The sequence below is a fragment of the Phocoena sinus genome, chromosome 5 (assembly GCF_008692025.1).
Source record: "Phocoena sinus isolate mPhoSin1 chromosome 5, mPhoSin1.pri, whole genome shotgun sequence".
NCBI classification, from domain to species: Eukaryota; Metazoa; Chordata; class Mammalia; order Artiodactyla; family Phocoenidae; genus Phocoena; species Phocoena sinus.
Window position 1 is genome coordinate 31,142,911 of NC_045767.1, and position 23,931 is coordinate 31,166,841.

General features: G+C 37.5%; 1 protein-coding gene across 1 annotated transcript in view; it reads left to right on the plus strand.

Moving 5' to 3' along the window:
* Positions 1-23,931, plus strand: part of COL25A1 (collagen type XXV alpha 1 chain) — a 478,322-nt gene that overhangs the window by 294,313 nt on the left and 160,078 nt on the right. The window contains exon 5 of the mRNA XM_032633191.1: positions 4,970-4,987. Coding sequence (XP_032489082.1) covers positions 4,970-4,987 — 18 coding nt within the window. The remainder of the gene's footprint in view (positions 1-4,969; positions 4,988-23,931) is intronic.

Consider the following 23,931-nt stretch of genomic DNA (forward strand, 5'->3'; position numbering starts at 1 on the left):
AGGACTTAATTGGCTTAAATATGAGTAAATCTTTAAATGAGTCATGTTATTTATTTACAAAAGGCAAATATCATGGAAGAAATCTTCCAAGTTTTGAATGAATTTTTGTTTTCTTTACATTGAACCCAACAAAACCATCTCCACGTTTGCTGTCACTTTCTTTCTCTTTCAAATTAAAAAAAGGCATCCACCAGGCTTGCGACTATAGCTATTTATTTTCCTCTTGAGTAGAATATGACTTTTCCTTCCCAGAATTAAAACCACCAAGGATTAAATATTTCTCGAAAGAGAACCTTAAATTGAAATAGTCTAAGTCATATTATGTGACCGTGGCTAAGGTCACATAATTCTTATTATATTAATAACAAGAATTATTAATATCTATCCTGTAGGGTAACACAACAGGCGATATAAATTATGAACGTTTGTCTCAGTCAAACGCGTAGGAGTCTTTGGAAGCATGAGCGCTTATAGACGTTGAGAGATTATGCAGTCTTTGCAAAGCCTTTTTTTTTTTTTTTGCGGTACGCGGGCCTCTCACTGTTGTGGCCTCTCCCATTGCGGAGCACAGGCTCCGGACGCGCAGGCTCAGCGGCCATGGCTTACGGGCCCAGCCGCTCCGCGGCATGTGGGATCTTCCCGGACCGGGGCACGAACCCGTGTCCCCTGCATCGGCAGGCAGACTCTCAACCACTGCGCCACCAGGGTAGCCCCTGCAAAGCCATTTTTTAATTAACACACATAAGCTGTAATGCTTTATTTCTTCAATTGCTTTCCTCTGTAGTTTAGCATTTGCATATTAATTTGTTTTTAAAATTAATAGACACTTTTTATCTAAATTTGCATTAGTTGAATGACTTGTTGGTTTTATAGCCTACTTTAAATTGCCATGCTATAATTGTGGAGCATTTTATAATTTACAAAGTAATTTGATATAACATTCTCACGTTAGTTAGATGTGGAGGTTTAATCAAACTAGGGAGTGATTTTTCTTCAAGATAGCACTCTCATGCTTTTTGTTCTGAGGCACATATGTAGGTATCTAAATCCTCCTCTGATGCCTCTGCAGGCTTCTGCCTTAGTTCCATCTCTATTATCTGAGGAAGATTCCACTGAGGGAGGAGACTTCCTCTTTGACATAGAAGTGTTTATTCTGCAGTGAGCAGAAACCAAGAGATTAAGAAGCTACATTTTGGAAATACAACCCTATAATTTAAGGATGGTCTGCTTTCTAATGGTTCTCTAAAAACATTGTAAATCATTTTTGGATCAGTCAAAATATTCTCACCTTTCAGTAATTCAGTGATTGTTTCTGAAGCACCTTATCACTTGGGCACTGGAGTATTGGGAATTAAATGTGAAGTGAGGATGGGCAAAATTCCTGCTTCCTGGCTCCAAGTGTAGAGTACATCTGTTCTATTTACTGGCACAGACTTTAGGTCAAACTGCGACTCTTGAAAGGTTAAGTGATCCCATTGAGATGGTTCCATGATAGGATTCCTGTTGGTCCTCAGAACCTCTGCCACCAGAATAATCCTGTTGCCACTCAAAGTTCCTGTGATGTCATTCTAAAGCTTTACCTGGGTGCTTACTTCAGGTGCTCTTTTCTTCTGAAAAGAAAAATAAGCTTGACATCTGAATATGTGAATTTGAGAGTTTCAAGAGATAATAACATTATGGTAATCATTGTCCAATGATCTTTTTAGACAGGCAGGGTTCCAAAATGCAAAATCATAGAAATTATTATTTTGAAGTATTTTTTCATTCGATTCAAGACAATGAAATAAATCTGAATCTGAGGGTACTAAAAGTGGTAGTAGAGGTTGAGTTTCTTAATGGTGGGTTTCTAAGTTTTTGAAGTGATTTCTTTCTAATTACCTTGAAGCAGAGGTAGCACCTTTTAGAGTTGCATGGAGAATACTAATCAAGTTTCTGTAAGTGAAGGCAATTTTATTTAAAATGTATCACAGTAAAGTAAATGTATCACAGCCCTCAGTCACCAGGGAGTTTCTGAGATGCTCTTCTCGGGCTCTTGTCTACTCTCCCTCTATGCTCTGCTCTCCTGCGGGGGAAGCTAACACTTCTACACCCGCTGAAACCACTCCTCCATCACTTCACTCATTTGGCCAGATGGCTCTAGTACCATGACTACAAGACTCCAGCTGCTAGACGGTTTTCTTACAGGTATTCTGGGTGTCTCCTAGTGAATAGTTTGTTATATCACATGCAGTGAGAAGACTTGGCGTAGGCAGTCCTGGAATCTTGTGTACGATTTGTAAGTCTTACACTGTGTAATCCACATTTTAGGGAGCGTTGCCAGATTTGCCATGTTGTATGCATCGTTTTTCTGCAAAGCCTCTCTACCAACCCACTTCCATCTCTCTTTTTCACGTTCTCCACCCTACACATACACACATACATGTACACACACCAAACACACCTGAAATTCATATCACATGTTAAGGTAATCTGAGTTCCCTGGTGCTACACACTTTCCAACGCCTATGTAAAAGTCAACTTTTTAATCTCACTGTCATTTACTATTTGTTCTCACTATCATTAACATAAAATTCATAATACAATGTATATTTGTATATAATAACATACAAATTTATACACACATTGTGCTAAAATCATTTGTTCAACATAATGGCAGAAATGCCACTTTTTAAAGGCAGACAGGAAAAGCCTATAATTTGTAAAACAACCATAGGAATAAAAAAATCTCAGCAATGATGCTAAAATATATTCCTTTGAAGAAATTCTTTCTGATTTTAGAGAATCCTATGTTTTAGTTTTTGCAAAAAAACCCAAAAAACAAAAAAAACCTAAGACACGTAATGTATTCTGAGGTTCTTAAAAAGACGCATGTTCACATTTCTGAGTTTGCATTAGTTTAAAAGTTTGGAAAGATCAGAAGCTTAAAGTATCCAGAGGGAGAGTGAGAATGCAAGTGCAAGTGAGCACATACTATAATTTCATCCATTACATGGATCTCGGAAGATCCATATTTACATGGCGGTGAACAGCTCTCCACTTGTAGGTTCTCCATGTTCAGAGCTGATGTTAGGGCTGTCTGTTGCCCTCAAGAAGCTTTTTTTTTTTTTTTTTTAATTTATTGTTGGCTGCGTTGGGTCTTCATTGCTGCACATGGGCTTTCTCTAGTTGCGGTGAGCGGGGGCTACTCTTTGTTGCGGTGCGCGGGCTTCTCACTGCTGTGTCTTCTCTTGTTGCGGAGCACGGACTCTAGGTGCACAGGCTCAGTAGTTGTGGCTCATGGGCTCTAGAGCGCAGGCTCAGTAGTTGTGGTGCACGGGCTTAGTTGCTCTGCAGCATGTGGGATCTTCCCGGACCAGGGCTTGAAACCTGTGTCCCCTTCATTGGCAGGCGGATTCTTAATCACTGCACCACCAGGGAAGCCCCCTCAAGAAGCTTTGCTGGCCTGGTTTCTGTACAGGTGTCAGTTGAGAGGCTGGGTGCCTGCTGGTCCTAGGTCTGCATCTGGAAGCAGAGATTCACACTGTGGCAGCCCAGGAGTGGCTGGGAAGTTTGGTATCCACTCACGCAAAGAGTGCCCTGGGACCACCGTTGATCTGAGCAAGTCTGCATATAGCTGTGAGTTTAAACTTCCAGAGTGAAAGGCAAAATGGCCTGCTATGAACTTTGGAATCAGCTTTGGGTTTAAATTCTGGCTTTTCCAACTACAGGCTGTGTGATTTTTAGCTTATTTCTATGAGCTTCAGTTTCTTCATTTATAAAATGCAAGGCAGTTATAAGGAATAAATGGAGTAACATATCCAGAGTTGCCTGGGACTCAGTAAGGAGTGAATGAATGGTATTTTCTTTCTCCCTCTCCATCACTAAAGAGTCAGGAGTGGGGTAAGTAGTATCCACAGTAACTTGGTGTAGCTCCCCTTCCTGGTTTGATTAGATAACATCTAGCCAACCACATTTTCAGACAAAGCTCTTGGAAATCATCTGTTTTATCCCCAGTGAGTAAGAAGGCAAGTACCTAGAGAAATTCCAAGCCTGGAGAGGGACTGAGAGAGAAAGAGTCTTCTCTGGGAGTTGGATTAGGTCCATGCTTTTTTGTGTAATACCCAGTGGCATACAGCTGTTAGAATGAGATTATATATCATTTATTTTTTAAGATTCCCTAACTCGGTGTGAACGTTTTCTTTCATCTCATCTTACACAAAACCCAACTGCAGATTTTAAGAAGGTGATATGTAGTCAATACTTTTATTCACAGGTGATTTTCCTTTAGTGAAAACCATTTGCAGTTATGCTGCTTGGAAATTTTTATCAGCTTAAGCAACAAAAAAGTAACATTCAAAGTAAATCCGATTGACCAGAGGCTACATAATCTATTGATTGTATGAGGAGTTATGATGTACTTTAATTGAGCCAAAGACCTCTCATATCTGTTTAAAAATGCCCTTAGGCTAGGTTATTGCAGAGCAAAAGATAGATGTTATTTTTTTTAATTGACGTAAAATATTATTGAAACAATGAGAAATTTAAAGTGTCAGTGAATTCTAAAACTAAAATATCTGCCTCTTTTTTCTTCACTTTGTGCCATCTCTGAATATGCAGCTCATAAAAATAGTCTGTGCTAGAAGACCTTCCCCTTATGTAACCCACTCATTATTATAATGTGAAATGTATTTCACCTTTTGCCTTCTCTTTCTCTATTTTAATTCTAGAGCATACTAAAACTCTTGAGTCATTTTGGAATTACACAAAACGACCATAATATCAAGATTTTAGATAAATAGCATAGAGTGAAAATATTAAGATATGACATAACTTTTTTAAAATCACAAATGAGATTTGTCAGTAGTTAGGTATTATCTTCAGAAATATTTTGAAAAGATATTCAGAACTAGTTTAAATTTTGGTACTGAAACTATTCACTTAAGAAACAATTTTGTAATTCTTTTTCCTTTTTTCTTCTTTTCAATTTCAGGGTCAGCCTGGTCCTGAGGTAAGTGAACTCCTTTTCTTCTAACAAATCAATTTCAATTAGGATTTTCCCAGCGTGGAGGTTTTTCTGCAATTCTTTTCAAAGGATATAAAAAAATTATGAACCAGTAATCATGACACCACACAGTAGACCAAATATTTCCCAGGAGTAAAGCTTCAGGGCCTCTTAAGGGTTGTATGAGCCACATCAGCTGTTGGACCAGATGGCAAGTTTAACAATGTACTGTCATATAAAGCAAAACTCCTAACTGATCTGAGACAATGCCACAGGACTTTCATGTAAGATAAAATGATTTCGTAGTAGATGTTGGGTATGAACTTGTTTGCGTGAAGTACTGATTAATCATTACTATTAATGTTGTAAATACACACAGACTGATTATTTAGATTGTGATCCTACCAGCTACTTTTGATTCATTATAGACAGATGTTGAATTCGTTCTACATTTCAATATAAACTAACTGCTGAAGATATGGTTTATAATTAAATGTGAATGCACTCAACAGACAGTCTTTCGGCCCTAAATCATAATGAAGAAAATGAGGAAATATTAGGGAGGGGAGGATTGTGTAAAAAGATGAAAGTACAAAGCAAGGGAGTTGTCAGAAATGAAGAGTCAGTAAAAAACAACAATCTCACTTATTGTAGTCAGTAGGAATCTAGAGAGAAGGAAATGCCATTATTAATGTTTCACCTTTAACACTATAATACCTGTAAATAACATAGTTATTTATTGAGTTCCCTTTACATCTCTTTCCCCTTGATATACTGAATGTTATTTCTGTCCTAGATTGTTTCGTAAATAAATGATTTTCATGATATCTTTGTTAATCAGTATCATAAATTGTCTATCGTGTGCGAATTCTCATACTAGACCATGATAATATTATTTATAGTTTTTATGAGCTCTGAATTTAAGGATGTCCAACGAAATAAACAAAAATGCCTTCAGGAGAACAGTCCTTTTCACACTACTCATGAGAAATATCTTGAAAAGTAATTAATTTATATTCACATCAGAGAATACTCTATTTATAATTTTCACTCTTGTATTCTAAGTTATCTCAAGCTAATTATTGGAGGGAAAAAAACCCACAAAAGAAAGTTGTAGTTTATTCCCTAAATTTGAAACTGCTACATTACAATGAGATGAAGACAACGTAAAAGGGGCTTTGCATGCTTTGTTTTATTTAATGCTACAATAGCCCTGAAAGTATTATTATCCTAGATCTAGATCTCAGAGATATGTATTTTTAATCCCTTCTTATTCTGTATATATACATATCTATATATATCTGTGTGTGTGAACCTATAAGAATATATATATATATATATAAAATATACTCATATATAAAACATATGAGGAACCTGGGAGAGACAGTGTAGAGCTTGCCTCAGAATCTCCCCACTGAGGGTAGGGAAATTGATGCATTTATGCACTGATCTCCCGTCCTTCATTGGTAAGAGTCGTGCCTGGGTGTTAACTCCCTGGCACTTCTGGCCTGCCCCAGAAGGTACAGCACACTCCAGCTACTCGAGGAATGCAGAAAGCAGTAGGAACATACGGGACCTTTATTCTAGCACTGTCTTGGAGGGAGGCAGTGGTGTGTGTTGGCACCTACATCTGCTACAACATCCAAGTGTAAGTGTCCTATAGACAAAACAGAATGGAAAACTCAGATATGGATATAAAGACGGAAAACTGGACAAAAAACAGCATTAAAAGCATATTAAGGAGTGAGACTTTAAAGAGGATAACTGTAAAAGGAAGAACATGGTCATACTAAATCTTGACTACACAGCCACAGTGAATGAGCAGAAGAAAGATGATAAACCAGCGCAGGAAGCCAAGAATGGTCAGAACCAAGAACACCTATGGATGGATCACTGTAGCTAAGATTTGAAAGTACATCATGGCACTTCGGAATACCTTCACAGCAAGACTTTTATTTTTTTTTTTTTTGTGGTACATGGGCCTCTCACTGCTGTGGCCTCCCCCGTTGTGGAGCACAGGCTCTGGACGCACAGGCTCAGCAGCCGTGGCTCACGGGCCCAGCCGCTCCACGGCATGTGGGATCCTCCCGGACTGGGGCACGAACCCCTGTGCCCTGCATCGGCAGGCAGACTCTCAACCACTGCGCCACCAGGGAAGCCCGCAAGTCTTATATTTACTATGGCTCTTCAGAAAAACAGTCTACCTAACTGCCTATACGTGAAAATTTTGGAAATTTTGAAGGAGGATAGGACTGGCATTTTCAAAAGGTGATCTGCTCTGGTTTTCCTTCATTTTGGCTACAATTTTGCTTTTAGTGGACACTCAAGTCACATGATCATTTCTTCCAAAGTGCCTTCCTCGTGTCACAGCAAAAGGAAAGCAATGGATTCAAGAAGGATAGGTATGAGGGGAAATGAGAAGACAAGAAATACCCTCACACTGTCTTTCTATGCCATGAAAAATAGGCAGTTTTGTTGCTGTGTCCCCAAGGAAAAGTCTGACCTACCTCTTATCCCTACATCATTATAGTATTTTTCAGAAGAAACTTCCAATTTTAGATTTTAAACTAGAGAATTCTTAATGAAGTTCTCATTTAGTACTAGATGATTGGTTAACTTTGTTCTGCTTGTTATTCGTATGCAAATGTTTATGTCAGTGAGTGTTTTCTTGCATAGGTTGAACATCACCACCTCATCTTATTCATATTGTTATATGATGCAAAACTCTAAGACAGTGAAACTCAATTCTGCTTCTTCGATATCACACATTATTTAGTATGGACTTCCAGATTAATAGGGGTTTATTTTGCAGACCAGTGGGAAAAAGGGAATAATATATGTTATAATCAAGGAGTTCTGATCATCTTCCTAAAATTGAAGACAGCTTGGCTGGACTTAGCTTAAATTGCTAAAAAATTGCGAAGACTAGAAAGCTGAATAGCAGTGAGCACTGTTGACAGTGACAGTATGAAATTGAATACGAAAATAAGCCCTAAGCAAGAGAGGTAAATCTATGCGTTTACCTAAATGGGTGAGAAAATGGTTCTTGACGAGGGAAATGAGATGGTGAAAGGATATTAGAAAGAAAAAAAGGCAGTTCTAGCAGCTGTGGTTAAGATGGGAAAAGAGGCGGGGGAATGAATGGGGAGAATATTGCTGTGAACCCACTGAATCAGAGGAAATCAAATTCTTGGAGAGGAAAAGGGACGGGTTAGAGTAAATAATGTCACAGAGTCTTGAAAAAATGATTGGGTAGAAAGAGAAAAAAGAACAAATGGCAACAGAGAGTAAGGAAGGGAAGAAAGAAGGGAAAGAAATTAGAAAAAAAGACGATGAACATTTGTATTTCAACCTAGAGGTAATGGGAATTATTCAGGGGGTGGGGCAAAATTAATCTATTGACATGAAAGTCACCCTGATATTTTTTTCATAAATTCATAATAACATAATTAATTTCAATAGCTCAAGTATCTATTTTGCCTCTATTAGGTACAAGGCACAAATGGTAAGGCTGTGAAATTGTGAACAAGACAGACTCAGTCTCTGTTCTTTTAGTCGGGTAGAGTGTCAAAGTTCTGTCAATTCTGCAGACCCACTATTCCAAGGATGACTTTAACCACACGTGCAAGACCTGCTCTGTGTCTGTACATCTGGTTAATCCCCAGTTTTCCTTGGGACCTTGGACATGAGGCATTTAAGGAGGCCTTTTTCCAACATGCAGGTGACCCAGCATCAATGCCATTGCTCTAAGTGTAGTCCTGGTGCCATGCCTTTGTTCTAATAATTGGGTTTCTGCCCAGATCTAGGCACCCCTCTTCTGATGACTGAGTCCTTTCCTGGTTCCTCATGCCTACACTCCCTTTCTCCAGAACCGTCTTCATCCCAGGTCCTCCTTTTCCTTTCCTCTCTACTGCCGGGTATTACAGTCATGGTGCCCATGCTCTGTGCAGCCTTGTTAATGGCTGACCGAACAGTTAGCTGCGTCTAGCTCACTGCCTACCTAGCAGGGACTCTCCATTTCTATTTCTCTTGACCATGACTTCTCCATTGCCATTCTGCCCACTGTGAACACATGCCTGTCGCCTGGCCAGTCACTGCTGCAAGGGAGCTGAGTCAAGAAAGTGAACATTTAGCTTTTTCCTGTCTGTATAGTGGAGACATCAAGGGTTGGGACTGAGTGTAGCATCAACCGATATCAACCTATGTATGTCTTTTTCTATCACGGTTCTGATTATGTCATTCTTCTGACTCCCAAACTTTGAATCTCAATATGACTACCATTTAGTTCCTTACCTGACATTCAAATCCTTTGATTTGTCCTGTTTTTCCAGCACTATCTCCCACTAATTTTTCATTAAATTTCTTTCTGGATGTCAGTTTGCACAATGCTTCATCCAAACTGAATCAAAACATTTACTTTTTTCTCTTCAAATATGTTTTCCTTCATTTGTCTTTTCTTAAACCAGTCTTTTCTCCAGAACTGCTTCTCTCCTAGCCCCTAGATACACTTAGTTTCCACACATCCAAATATGATAACCCTTCATACTTACATGTTACTTCTTCCATCAAGATGTCATTACTCTACCTTAGCTGAATGTAATTTCTTCCTTTTGCTGAATCCCCACAGCATTTTATCTGTACACCTTTTTATATTACTTTACACTTAAAACAGAGGGGCATAGACAGCAAAGCCAGACAGCTCATAAGTCAAACCCTGGCTCTTCCACTTAGAAGCTCTGTGATCTTGGGCAAGTTACTCAATCACTCTGAGTCTCATTTCCCCCATCTATAAAGCAGAGATGATCATGTCTTATCCCAACAAAGGGTGTGAGGATTGAAATAACACATGTATAACTTCTAACACAGTTTAGTACGTGACAGGCACTCAGTAAACATTAATTCCCTCCCTCCCTTTTCCTCTTTTTATTGTATCATAGTTATTTATAAACATCTTTTCTCTCTTTATTACTAGCTTTTATGATCTTCAAGAGTGGGGTCTATGCTTTCTTCAATCTTTACTATCCTCCACAACACCTTAGTTCCTTGTATGTAGTAGAAGTTCAAGAAATCTTATTGAGTTTCAAATGGTATATACAAGAGATTAAGGAAAAGGAAGCTGAGGAGGAGAGAAAACTATCAGCTTTTCATAATTCTAAATGCCCAGTCAATAATACCATGAGTCATCAATAATACCATGTAAAACTGGCCTGAGGTTTCTAAGTTCTGAGATTTTTCTGAACAGGTATTAATGTTAATATCTCACACCCACATGGTTTGGAGGGTTTGGATGCCTTCGTTTCCTTTCATGTTAGTGGTTTATTCATGTTGATATTTAATCTTTGGTGAAAATAAACAAATAGCATTAGCCCAGGACTATACTTATGATGTATTACTTTATTTTGTAATAATTTATCTGTAGAGTTCAAAGCTTGGATTTGATTTTTAACAATCAAGACAGCTATAGAAAGTAGTTCATGGTGGTTGTAACACCACATTACTTAAGCAATAATATTCTCCCACTAATAATTTAATACAAATTGTAGGAACTAGTCGTTTTTTAAAAAAAACCTGCTCAGGATTCTATCTTGCACACTTTATAAAATACCCCAAATAACTCCATCAGTATATTCAATAGTGAAACCATTATATTAATGATTGGTACTCCTTCTATACCAAGGGCACTTCTTTTGCATAAAATTTTTAGAATTTTAAAGCCCTCCTCATAACTCCCCTTTGGAGTTGCATGTGAACGTAAAGGAGATATAGTTCCCTTAGGAATTTGGAGGACTAAAGTTGCTTGCATGGTGTAATTCTGTATTACTCAGTGAGAAAAAAATGCAAGAGAAAACCACAAGCAAATACCACCAGACAACTGCACATGGAGGCGTGTGCCTGCCATTTGTACTTGTTCAGATGCACTTGAAAAGAAATGGAAGATGTCACTTTGCCTTTTTTTCCCCAAATCCCTTTTTACTTGTCGTTGTCGTTGTCGTTCTGATATTGTCATTGCCGTTTCACAGCGTTTTACTAAAATTTACAAAATAAAGCTGTGTGTGCCTTGTAAGGAATTATTCCTGAAAAAAAAAATACTATATTTAGGGACAGTATTTAGCTTTCCATTCATCTGTTTTTAATTATATATTACGCTCCTTCTAACCTAACACTTTAGCAATTCCCATATTTCATGTTTGTGTTCCAGCCTTTGTCAGATCCATATAACCTGACTTGGGAGCAGGGGGAGGACATATACATTCTCCAAGAAATTTGAAATGCATGTGTCTGTGACTACATGCATGCATGCGTGCGTGTGTGTGCTCGTGTGTGTGTGTGTGTGTGTGTGTGTGTGTGTACAGAGAGTTTTTATTTTACTCACTACGTAATAGAACTGTCATATTAAATTAGTAATGTAGTCTATTCTGGATAAATCATGTTAGACCTGATAAAGTATTATCATGCCCCATTATCTGTACTTTATGTGGTGGTTATATGATAAAGAGAATGATTATAAAAGTCTTAATGTTTTCGTTTTTGTGGTATTTTATTAAGTAAATGGTTGACATGATATGAAAGGCTCCATTGTACTCCAAATAGCTTATACCATTAAGAGTACATACAATACAACAGCTTATTCATTTTACTATAACCATATCTCTTTATTTTAACATGGTCATTTGTGTATTGAATTGGTGTAACATTATCCCAAAGTTTAATTTTACCTTAGAATTCTTTCCTACTGAAATTAATTGAAGAGCTTCTCTTGCCAACTTTATGCTTTGTTCTCTACCAAATATATTCCTTTTAATTCTATCTGAATAAAGGTGAGTAACACAAAGCCTTTCATGAATAATTAATCTGACATTGATTTACATACATAGAAGCTGTTATCATTCCCCAAACGTACTCATTTTTACATCTCAATTTTTTAATACAGTGTTGATATATAGAAAAAGAACAATGTTTTGTTGAATAAATGTATATATTTAATAATTTAGATTTAAAGCTAAAATTTTATATTCATTTGATGATGGAATGACTGAAAGAACTGAAAATATCAGCTTTAACAGTCCACTTTTTGATTTTTTTTTTTTTTTTTTTCGCTGGCTGGGTCTTCCTTGCGGCACGTGGGCTTCTCTAGTTGTGATGCTCAGGCTTAGTTGCCCTGCGGCATATGGGAATCTTAGTTCCCCAACCAGGGATCGAACCCACGTCCCCTGCACTGGAAGGCGGATTCTTAACCACCGAAACACCAGGGAAGTCCCAACAATCCACTTTAAAAGGAGCATATGGAATACATTGGATAAGGTTAAGGAGATGGGCTCCATGGACAGACACCTGGGTTTACAGCCTAGTCTGCAACTTACAAACTGCCTGACTTTGGGCAAGTTATTTTTTTCCTTCAGTTTTTCAATGTAAAATAAGGATGGTTGGTTTGACTTAATACATGATTTAATGAAGCACTTGGAACAGGGTATGGCACATATAAGTGTTATTATTAAATCTGAACACCTACATACATACCTTCTCACAGAAGCATTCACACTGAGACAGAGCCATGAAGATATATTACCCTTATAGTGATACTTCTTCTGGATAAACATCCAACAGACTAATGGCCTCAAAAGATAGAGGTTTAGGATAAGTAGTTTAATCTTAAAATTAAGAAATTCATGAAAAATGATTATCACTGTTAGATATACTTATTGTATATATTCTATATCTAAAACAAACATTTATGTGTCTAATTCTTTCTAAAGGTATCGAAAAGTTTTAGTTAGAAATATTGTTCTTCATAGTATTTTATGATATTAATTTTCCCCATCCAAGGGCAAGGCATATGAAAATGTAAGAATATCAGTTGTATCTCATAATACTATGTAAATTTAATTCAATCCAAATCTAAAACCCAAGAGGACTTTTTAAAGGAATTTAGTAAGCTGGCTATACAATTCATATGAAAGAGTAAGGGAGCCAAGTGGCCAAGAATGTTTTGAAATAAAAAGAAAAGTGAGGGAAGACTTTCCCTACTAGATATTGGAACATTGAATCTACAGTATAAACTTAGTTTACTAACATACTCTAAGACTTCTGCTCCTAGAAAAAAATATGTAAAACAACAGTGTTAAGGCATTGGACAACAGGCAGCACAGAGAAGGAAAACAAACAAGGTGAACCCTAAGATTACCCAAACCTACTGTCTGGAGAGAATTTCTCAGCTGTAGCACAGCAAGGAGCACCTAAACAGAGTGGTCTCTGACCCTTGAGGAGGTCAAGGCACCTGGAATTTGTGGGGCAGGTGAGAGAACAAAGAGCCACATGGAGAGAGCTCAGAAGGTCCGCAGAGTCCCCCTTGATAGGTCAGCACAGTACTCATCAGTATATGTGTGTCTTAGCTCAGGACGCCACAACAAAATGCCATAGACTGGGTGGCTTAAACTACAAACCTTTATTCCTCTATAGCCATTATTTTGTAATAACTTTAAATGAGCTATAATCTATAAACATATCAAATTGATATGTTGTACACCTGAAACTAATATAATATTGTAACTTAACGACAATAAAAAGTTTTTTAAAAAAAGAAATATTTTCTTCAGTGAATTAAAAGTAATTCAGTTTGAAGTGTTTCAAACTTTAAAAATTTTATTTATAAATTTTCTCAAGTTTATTATATATGCACATGTAATTTCTCACATATGTTTTTATGGATTTCTTTGATAATTTTGATATCCTATGAGAATTCTTAATAGGCTAAAGTCATTTTCTCTCTAAATATCTCCAGTCGTATTTCAATTGATATGATATTTTTCATACAAAATATATTCTTTGGATCGTGTAGAGATTACAATGGAAGAATGATATTAGATAATAGGTAGAAAGATAGCTCGAGAAACATTTTATTCTATCTTCTTTCTTTTGGATAGACCTCATTTAAACTTAGTTTAAACAATGGCTGAAGTGACTCAGTATTGAAAATGTGGGGAGAGAGAAAATATATACTCTTTCTAAAAGCTTGGAGTCACAGGCAGGAGGGAGAAGACAGCCAAAACTATCTGCCCATGTTTGAGATGTGAGAAAAAAAAAAAATCTTTCATTGAACAGAGTTCATTTCGTCTTCAAGAGACTGTGCAAAGTTGTTTATTCCTTTTGCTGTTAACTCTTCTGGAACTAGTCATGAGTCCACAAATGAGAAATGGTAGTGACCTTGAAAGGCACAATTTCTAGCTGCAGTCAAACATATCCTCATAAGCATTCATTGGAAGCGTGTTGGACATACAGTTATCTGTGACTTTCTGATTGTCAACAGGCTATTCAGAGAATATTACTTTTGGCCCTGATGTCCTGTTAGAAACCTCTGTTGCAAGAAACCTGCTAATATATTTATTGGATACTTACCATGTATAAGGTACAAAACTACACATTTGAATTAGTAAGAGAGGAGGGGAAGGGAAATACTATTTACAGAAGACCATATGTTCTTTTAATTACTTCCTACTACTCCCATATGAGCTATTGTTTGTTCCATCTTACAGATGCAGAAACTGAGGCTCAGAGAGGTTAAGTGACCTGCCAAAGGTCCTATGTTTGTATATATTGAAGCCTCCGGGCTTCCCTGGTGGCGCAGTGGTTGGGAGTCTGCCTGCCGATGCAGGGGACGCGGGTTCGTGCCCCGGTCTGGGAGGATCCCACGTGCCGTGGAGCGGCGGGGCCCGTGAGCCATGGCCGCTGGGTGCGCGTCCGGAGCCTGTGCTCCGGGACGGGAAAGGCCACGGCGGTGAGAGGCCCGCGTACCGCAAAAAAAAAAAAAAAAAAAAAAAAAAAAGCCTCCAAAGTTAGCATTTGCTACATTTCCCTCTCTTACATATTGATCTCTTCCTGCCCTCAAGGGCCCTGGTAGTTTAGCATGAAGCATACGTCTTATACCTAGTGAGCACGAGCTAAGTTTTATAAAAGAGTTACAAGTGCTTTAGGGGTTCAAAACTAGGGAAGGAACATATCCAAAAGAGGGTCAGGTAAAGCTCAGGGAAGAGAGGTCACTGAGATGAGCCATCAATGGCTGGCAATAATGATAGTGGGATTGTAGAGGAGGCAAAGATGAGACTTTTACTGCAAGGACTAATGTTTGTTTCAGAAACTCAGATTCCTGCTGTGTTTTTTTTCCAAGTAGCTCCATAGCTCAGGTTGCCAGGTAAGAAGTTTCAAGAAAGTTGTGCTATTGTTATTCTAAGCAAAATGATAACTGATGATGTTTATTCAGAAGAAAGAATGGCATAAGCAAAGGTACAGAAAGTGAGGAGAGTGAAGGGCATTCTGACAACAGCTGGTGTTCAAGGCTGACTAGCGGAGAGGATCCTTAAGGGAATGGAGGGAGAGGTGGCATGGGGGATAAAGCAGAAAAGGAAAGTTAGAAGCAGATAATAGAGGACTTTGGAATAAAGATGCAGACGTAGAGAATGGACTTGAGGACACGGGGAGGGGGAAGGGTAAGCTGGGACGAAGTGAGACAGTGGCATGGACATATATACACTACCAAATGTAAAATGGATAGCTAGTGGGAAGCATCTGCATAGCACAGGGAGATCAGCTTGGTGCTTTGTGACCACCTAGAGGGGTGGGATAGGGAGGGTGGGAGGGAGACACAAGAGGGAGGAGATATGGGGATGTATGTATATGTATAGCTGATTCACTTTGTTATAAAGCAGAGACTAACACGCCATTGTAAAGCAATTATACTCCAATAAAGATTTTTTAAAAAAATAAAACATAAGTAAATAAAATAAAATGAGACAATAGAGGACTTTGGACACAAACAGAAGCTAACACTTTATTTGGTAGGGATCAGAAGGGTGATCTAAACTAAATTTTTAATTATATAACTACTTCTTTGGGGAATTCTCAAGCTTATTTAAAAGGAAGAGAAAATAGTGTCATAAACTGCCCTAGACCCCTCAAGCAGCTTCAAGAATTATCCAAGACTAATCTTGTTTCATGAGTCCCTTCCTCTCGTTTATTTTGTTTTGCTTTGTTTTTTTGATGATGTATTTAAAAGCAAAACCTAGATACCATGTCATTGCATCTGCAAATACTGAAATATGAATCTCTAACTGATAAGACCTTTCTGTAACATATCCATCACTTCATTATTGAATCTAGTAAAATTAATAATAACTCTTTAAATATTATCATTCCCAGTCCATATTCAAATTTCCCCAATTATCTCAAAAATGTCTCTATAGATGGTTTGAATCAAGATGTAAAGCCCACACTTGGACTTTAATTGCTATAACTCTTCAGTCTCTTTTATTCTATAGTCATCTTCCTCCTCTTTTTATGTTTTCATGTCATCAATTTTTTCAGGGCATTCATCCTATTTATAGAATGACCCACATTCTGGATTGGTCTGACTTCCTTATGGTGCTTTTGAACTTATTCTCTTATCTTCTGTTTTTCTTGTAAATATCTTTTACAAGTTCTATTTAGAGGTTTGATTAGGTTCTGGTTCAATGTTCAGAAAGAGTCTCTTATAAAGGTGTAATACGCTTCTTATTTCATCATACCAAGAGGCGTAAAATATTTGGTTGATTGGCAGGTCAGTGGTATTGGCCTGCTTTCCCAAAACCTGTCACCTAATAGCTTTTGTATCCATGGAGGCTCATTGCCTATATCAACTTTCTCAGAGTGGATTACAAATGAGCCATTGATGATTTTTGAGCTGAGGAATGATATGTTTAGAAATGCACTTTAGAAAACATAGCCTGCCAAAAGAATGTAAGAGGAAGTAGAGTAAAGGAAGACCAAAGATGCTTATAGATTATTCTTGTTTTTCAGGCACAAGGGAACTAGCAACAAACATGGAAAGCTGTACTCAAGGGATTTTGGGGAGAATAAATATAGGACTTGTCAATAGATCCTATTTACTGAGTCAAACGTAACACTGAGCTTTTAGGCTTGCAGGAGTAGCAGTGTGTTAAACAAAAATAGGGAAGTGTCATGATTGGCTTGCAGTAGAAACTGAGAAGTTTGGTTGGAAAATGTTGAGTTTGAGCTCATGATGGCCTCTCTTGGCTTAGACATCTGGTGAGCAGTTGAGAATGCAGGATTGCAGCTTGGGAAAGAATTTAGGACACAATTCAGGTAATAGGTAAAGCCAAATAGTATATTTGATAGCTGATGAAGGGAGTAAAGTGAAAAGACAAAAGGTTTAGAAACAAATCTGGACAATCTTGACATTTATGGGCTTTGTCAACCCTCCCTCCTCAAAGCTGTGGTTTATTTAGTTTTACTTTAGCCCAGGGTGACTCCCTTCCAGGGCCCCAGTGACTGGCTCAGCAGTTTCCCTTCCCATAGCTTAGCTTTCTTCTTCTTAATGGAAAGAAATGCCCTCAAGATGAATATGTATTTCAACTCATGTTACTTTATTTTTCCCAAAGCTAGAATGTAAAAATATGCCTTCTACTCTGCTACTTACTTTCTCTTCCCTCAAGTTCAATTTCCTTTCTTTCTGTGACCAGTCTATTACTTAGGGAAGTTCAATGGAGATGGTAAGAAGAAGTCACGACCTTAGAATGGGAAATGGAGGGCAAAGGCAACTTTTCTTTCCTTTGACTTTAGGAGAGGGGTAATGAACATGTTTGGAGACCAAGGAGAAGAATCCAAGGGAACCGTAATGGGGTTTATTTTATTTTGTTTTATTTTATTACTCTTTATTGAAGTATACTTTATTTACAATGTTGTATTAATTTCTGCTGTACAGCAAAGCGATTCAGTTATACATATATTTACAATTCTTTTATATATATATTTTTTTCTTTTCCATTATGGTTTATCATAAGATACTGAATATAGTTCTCTGGGCTATACAGTAGGGCCTTGTTGTTTATGCATTCGATATATAATAGCTGACATCTGCTAACCCCAAACTCTCACTCCATCCGTCCCCCAAACCCCTCCCCGCTGGCAACCACAAGTCTGTTCTCTATGTCCGTAAGTCTGTTTCTGTTTCATAGACAGGTTCATTTGTATCATATTTTAGATTCCACATATAAGTGATATCATATGGTATTTGTCTTTCTCCTTCTGACTTACTTCACTTAGTATGATAATCTCCAGTTGCAACCATGTTGCTGCAAATGGCATTATTTTGTTCTTTTTTATGGCTGAATAGTATTCCATTGTATATATGTACCATGTCTTCTTTGTCCATTCACCTGTCGATGGACATTTAAGTTGTTTCCATGTCTTGACTATTGTGAGTAGTGCTTCTATGACCATAGGGGTGCTTGTATCTTTTTGGATTAGAGTTTTGTCTGGATTTTTGCCTAGGAGTGGGATTGCTGGATCATTATGGTAGTTCTATTTTTAGTTTTCTGAGGAACCTCCGTACTGTTTTCCATAATGACTGTACCAACTTACATTCCCACCAACAGTGTAGGAGGGTTCCCTTTTCTCTACATCCTCTCCAGCATTTGTTATTTGCAGAATTTTTAATGATGGCCGTTCTGACCAGTGTGAGGTGATACCTCATTGTAGTTTTGATCTGCATTTCTCTAATAATTAGTGATGTTGAGCAGCTTTTCATGTGCCTCTTGGCCATTTGTATTTCTTCTTTGGGGAAATGTTTGTTTAGGTCTTCTTCTGCCCATTTTTTGATTGGTTTTGTTTTTTTTTTTTTTTTTTTTTTACTGTTGAGTTGTATGAGCTATTTGTATATTTTGGAAATTAAGCCAAGAGAACTTGTTGAAGAGACAAGTGAGAACAGCAATGAAGAGCAGGGCGAGGGTGGGGAGAATAGGTGTGATAGTCCCTTCACTCCCAGGAGAGAGGAGGTGAAGCTACAAGAAAATCTGGAGATGGAGAGTGTGGTAGTTGTAGAAGCTTACATTAAAGCTTTTGCTCTGTTTAGCCATCAGCTGAGAATGAGGGAGATTGAGCTTCTAATTTACATAGGCAGCTCAGGAACCACAGAGGAACCCTGAGATTCAGGATCTCCCAGACTCATCTGACAGTTGTTTTTTCCATCCCTGTGTATCTCGTTAGACTCAAAGGGGACATCCTACCCTCATCCCTGGATTGTATTCAGTTGCCCTGCACAAAATCAATATTGCTCTATGAGATACTACAAGTGAAGTCAAGAATAAAAGTGACCTTCAAACCAGGCTTTCTTAAATAGTCTGGGAAAAATTATTTGGGGACAGTATAGTAGGCAACATGAAGAAATAAATGATTGTAAATTAAACTCCAGGTTTAAAGATGGATGTTACCTCTGAATACCTTTGAATTATATTGAGGACACTAAGAGTATTATAGGATAGTTTACACCATTAGCTGTAAAATCATGGGGGCTACTATGGGCATTTAGAGAGCAAGTTGATACTTTCTTTCCACAAAAGGAATGTTTAGGATTCCAAGTCTTTCACCATGGAGTTCATTTTATTTGACCTCTTAAAAATAAGTTTTAAAAAAAAAGCAAAGTTAAACAAATAAAAAGTTTTAGCAATCTTTTAAAATATTTAGATGTAAGGAATGATTCTAGAAAGAAGGGACCTCTTGGTTATGATTGGCAGAAGCAGTAATTTGGCTGTCTTTGATTTGTATGTGTTAGAAAAGAAAGCCAGAGTGAGCTTCCCTGATTCCTGCTGTTTTATAAGCCCCTAAGTCCATTGAGCTACATCAGCCTAACTTTCAAGAGTCCTTTTTTAATGTTTGGTTTTTCTAAATTTTCTTTTAGTGCTAGACCTCACTAATTGTTTCCTTATGGCAGCTGCTTATGATTTAAGACTGATCTTGGGTACGTATAGTCCCTCGTTCAAGGCTCAAGCTGACATCACAAAAGAACGTATAGTTACCATCTTACTACAGAAAATGCCCAGAAAATAAGAGCTGTAAAAAGTAGCTTCTCAATAAGTGGGGGTGGTTTTGATATTTTAAATTTCTGTTTATACCGACCCCCTTTTCTGCTTGGTTTCTTTTAATCTTCAATGATTTACACCTTCACAAAAGGTGTAAAGTCTGAAGCTATAAATCTGTTTATAGCTGTAATTCCCTTCCCTGGCTTAGCAGAGTTTGACACTATAATGAACAAGGTTCTTCTGCAGCAACATTGAATCTGGTTCTTGTATATTTCTTTTATATGTTGCTGCTTTGAACACAGGAGAGTTTTACTGCATTCTTGTCTTTCTGGGTGTTTTGATTCAGCGAGAATTGATTATCTACTTCAGCGAGAATTGATTATCTACTGTATGCTAGGGGCGACTAAGTAGTTCCAGGGCCTAAAGTTTAGTCTTGTTTAGTCATTAAAGTAGTATGGTTAAAACAACAATTAAGTGTTTTTGTTTTGTTTTGTTTCATTTGGTAATATTTCCTGTACATTGAAGTAAACTATATTAAACCCACATATTCTTGAAATGTTTTCAACCTTCCACCTAATACCTTTCTCACCGCATTGCCTTTTGATTTTAGGAAATCAATATGTTTACTTTCTTCATCCTCAGGTCAAGTATCTGAAAAAGAAATTTAATTTTATGTTTAGCATGGTTAAAATATTTAAAATATTGAGTGTGTGCTTCAAAATCATTACCATTAGTAGATCAGGCATTCTACAAGTTGCTTTGTGGACAGTGTTTCATTTAAGCAAAGAATAAGCATTGTTTTCCCCATTTTTCAGATGAAGAAACTGAGGCTCAAAGAGATTAATTAATCTGCTAAAGATCGCACAGGTGATCACAACCAGGATTTCAGTCTGGATCTGTTTGATTCTAAACCTTGAGCTCTTAATCACCAAGATAATTTATATATTTTATTTTTAAATAATTCCCCCAAATTATACATTCCTTTTTATTTTTTACTCTTTTCTGTAGCATTTGAAAAGAAATTATATGGAAGCACACACACACACACACACACACAGACACACACTGATCTATACTTATGTATAGGAACTCGTACATGTTCCTATACATAACTCGTACATGTTAGGTTTTCCATAAAAAGCTTTAAATTTACACATTACTAGCTGAAGTTATTTGCAAAGTTGGAAGTCTGTGAAACAAACAAACAAAAAAATTGGTGACTTGAGAAAGAAATGTCCCTAAAAATATATTATGCCAATAAAGCAGAAAACGATATATATGAGTTCAAGGTTGAGGCATATACACTTGGAAGAACACATGTTCACATTTTAGTCAGAGGTGAACCTATGCTAACTGCAATTTATTCAGAAGCAAGGTAGATTTATCCACATGTAAATAGCTAGGGTCCCTATTTTTCCACCAAGTAGTAGATTTTTCCATTGCTAATACTATTTGCAGTATGATTTTGTGCAGTTTCAGATACATGCTAAGAACCAAGGTACCAAATTCAGGTTCTTCGTGCCTATATGATTTGAGTATCTATCTCATTGGCACAATGGGCCAAGTTAATGATACAGTCAGGGACGTATCTTGCCATCAGTAGAACTGAGGCTTCTATCCTACTGTTCAAGGGAACATTGGATACTTTGTGTTTCCTTCCTCCCTGGGAGACTGTGAATATTGATAAAGTAATGTTTGCAAGGGTGCCTGAGCACACAGACATCAGACATGCAGTGGCTACCGAGGTTGTGCTGTGCTTCTAGAGAACGGCCATGCAGCAGACCCTGTCTTCTTTATCCTTAAAAGATTAAGGAAATTATGGCTTTTAAAATATAGTAATTCCACGTTAAGTTTACAGTTTAAAAAGTAGAGGAAAGGAATGTACTTTGTTCATAAATTAACATTAGGAGAAGGATGGCTTCTGCATGGTGGTAGCACAGTATGGCCGCCATATTATATTATCACCCATGCTCTTTTTACCCAACAGTGATGACAGAGAATTCTCTCTCTCTCTCAGCTGTTTCTGATTAGGTCAGCCAAATCTGCTAATACTCTGCTTGGATTTGAAAAACATCCCTAAAACTAGATTTCACACTTTATATGGTTCACTTGGCTCTGGAGCTGCTGTGTTTATCGGGATTGAATCAGCTTAGGCCAGCACTTTTCTTCAAATGCACTAAATTGTGAACTTCAAGTGAACAGAACTTCTTCAACCATGTTGATGATCTGTCGATGGCCCCCACGTCCAATCAGTTAACTTTGCTGTTGGTTCTGCCTCAGAAATTTCTCATAAATCTAGAACTTTTCCTGTGTCCTGATTGTCGTGATCTTAATTCAGATCTTTGCCATCTCTCCCTTGGACCAAGGCAACAACTTCCTAAGAAGAATAGCATTCCATGCTCTCTGAGTTCTGTAAGGCACACTTGATCTCGGCACCCCCTTGTAAAATCGATGACAGAATCCAGCCCAGGGACCTGGGTATTGTTAGCCGGTCTTCCCAAATCTCTTTCCTGCTATTTCCCATCTCCACTCTCCACACCACATATGTTCTTACCACTCTGAACTCCTCATCCGATGGCAGGATGTCCTCTCACACGTCTGCACGTTCATCCCTTCTGCCTGAACAGCCTCACTCCTCCCCAGTTCCCCTTATCCCGGCCAACTTTCAAGAGCCAGTTCCAATGTTATCTTTTTAATTCCTGCTCTCCTACCTTCATTCCTCTCTGTACTCCTACAACACAGCATTTATTCCACTAGTTATAATTATATTTACATGTCCAGACTCAGAGCACATTGTCTGGCTGATCGTTGGCCATAAATGCTTAGAATATGAAACTTGCATTTCCTCATAATTCTACAGGAATACAAAGATTCATCAGAACAAGAATTGTTATATTTCAAAAATACAAATGACCTACACTTCTCTGGGATAGAAACCGTAACTTCATTCATATTTCAGCAGCTCTGGCTGTCAGGAATTTCCAGGGTTTACTCCCTTTCCATTTTTCTGCCTTTAGCGGAATTTAATTTTGTTTTCATGATTGCCGTCTTGTAAAAATCATTCCCTTTTTAGCTGTTGCCAGTTCAAAGTAGACAAAATTTACAGTTCTAGTGAGTAAAAGTCCTTTACTGGGCCATCCAACCCCTATGACTATATCTGTCTTTTCCAGCTATATTTCAATTACTTTTATGTAGATTGAAATCCAATATTTTCCTGAATCTCATTTATTGTTCCTCTTATTCCTGTGCTTTTAATTTGGTTTTTATCATTTAATTGAAATAGATAATAGTGCATGGAAAAAGAGCTAAAACCTTAGTTGTTTGGATAGAAATAGAATTCAGGAGACTAAAATCATTATAGGCCCACATTAAAGTCTTGACACAAGTAGGTTGCTACTAAGTTCTGTATTTGAAGTCATTTGAATAGGAGCTAATTTGAAGTTTGCCACTGAAATTTATAACTGCTTTGGTCGTAAATTGATAACACTTTAACAACTCTCTAAAAGAAACTCTCCAACTACTAACAACACTAATAATAAAGATGTTGTTAGCACCTTTGAAATTTATGTAATTAGAGCTAATTATGTAAAACTAATTAGAAAGATCATTTCAAGTCTTCTTATTTATTTATTAAAGTGGACATTATAAAAGATCTGACTCCAACATACCAGACCAGACCAGAAGGACAGGAGTCCGAAAAGAAGCCTCATATGAGGCTGTGGCTCACTGTTCACTTAATTGTGACCAGTAATTTTACCGTATTTCCTTCCCATTGACCTCAACCTTGTTTTAGCAACAGGCTTTTACCTTCAAATAGTTAACAACCAGCCACTGATACTGATACCTGGACAACATATATGTCCACTGAATATTAGATCGTTAACTTGGTGTAGTTGGAAGCAGCAGAATGCCAGTGTAAAATACTCTCTGATTCAGATAATTCATTAATTTGTATTGCTACCTATCCTGTAGTTAATACCAGAGAGTTTTGTTTGGCTTTACTCTAAAGACAAAAGAAAAATAACTTAAATCATGCCCCAGCTTTAATTTTAAAAGTTAATAATCAAAGAAACCTTTCTTTCGATTGTAATGTTTTGACTTTAA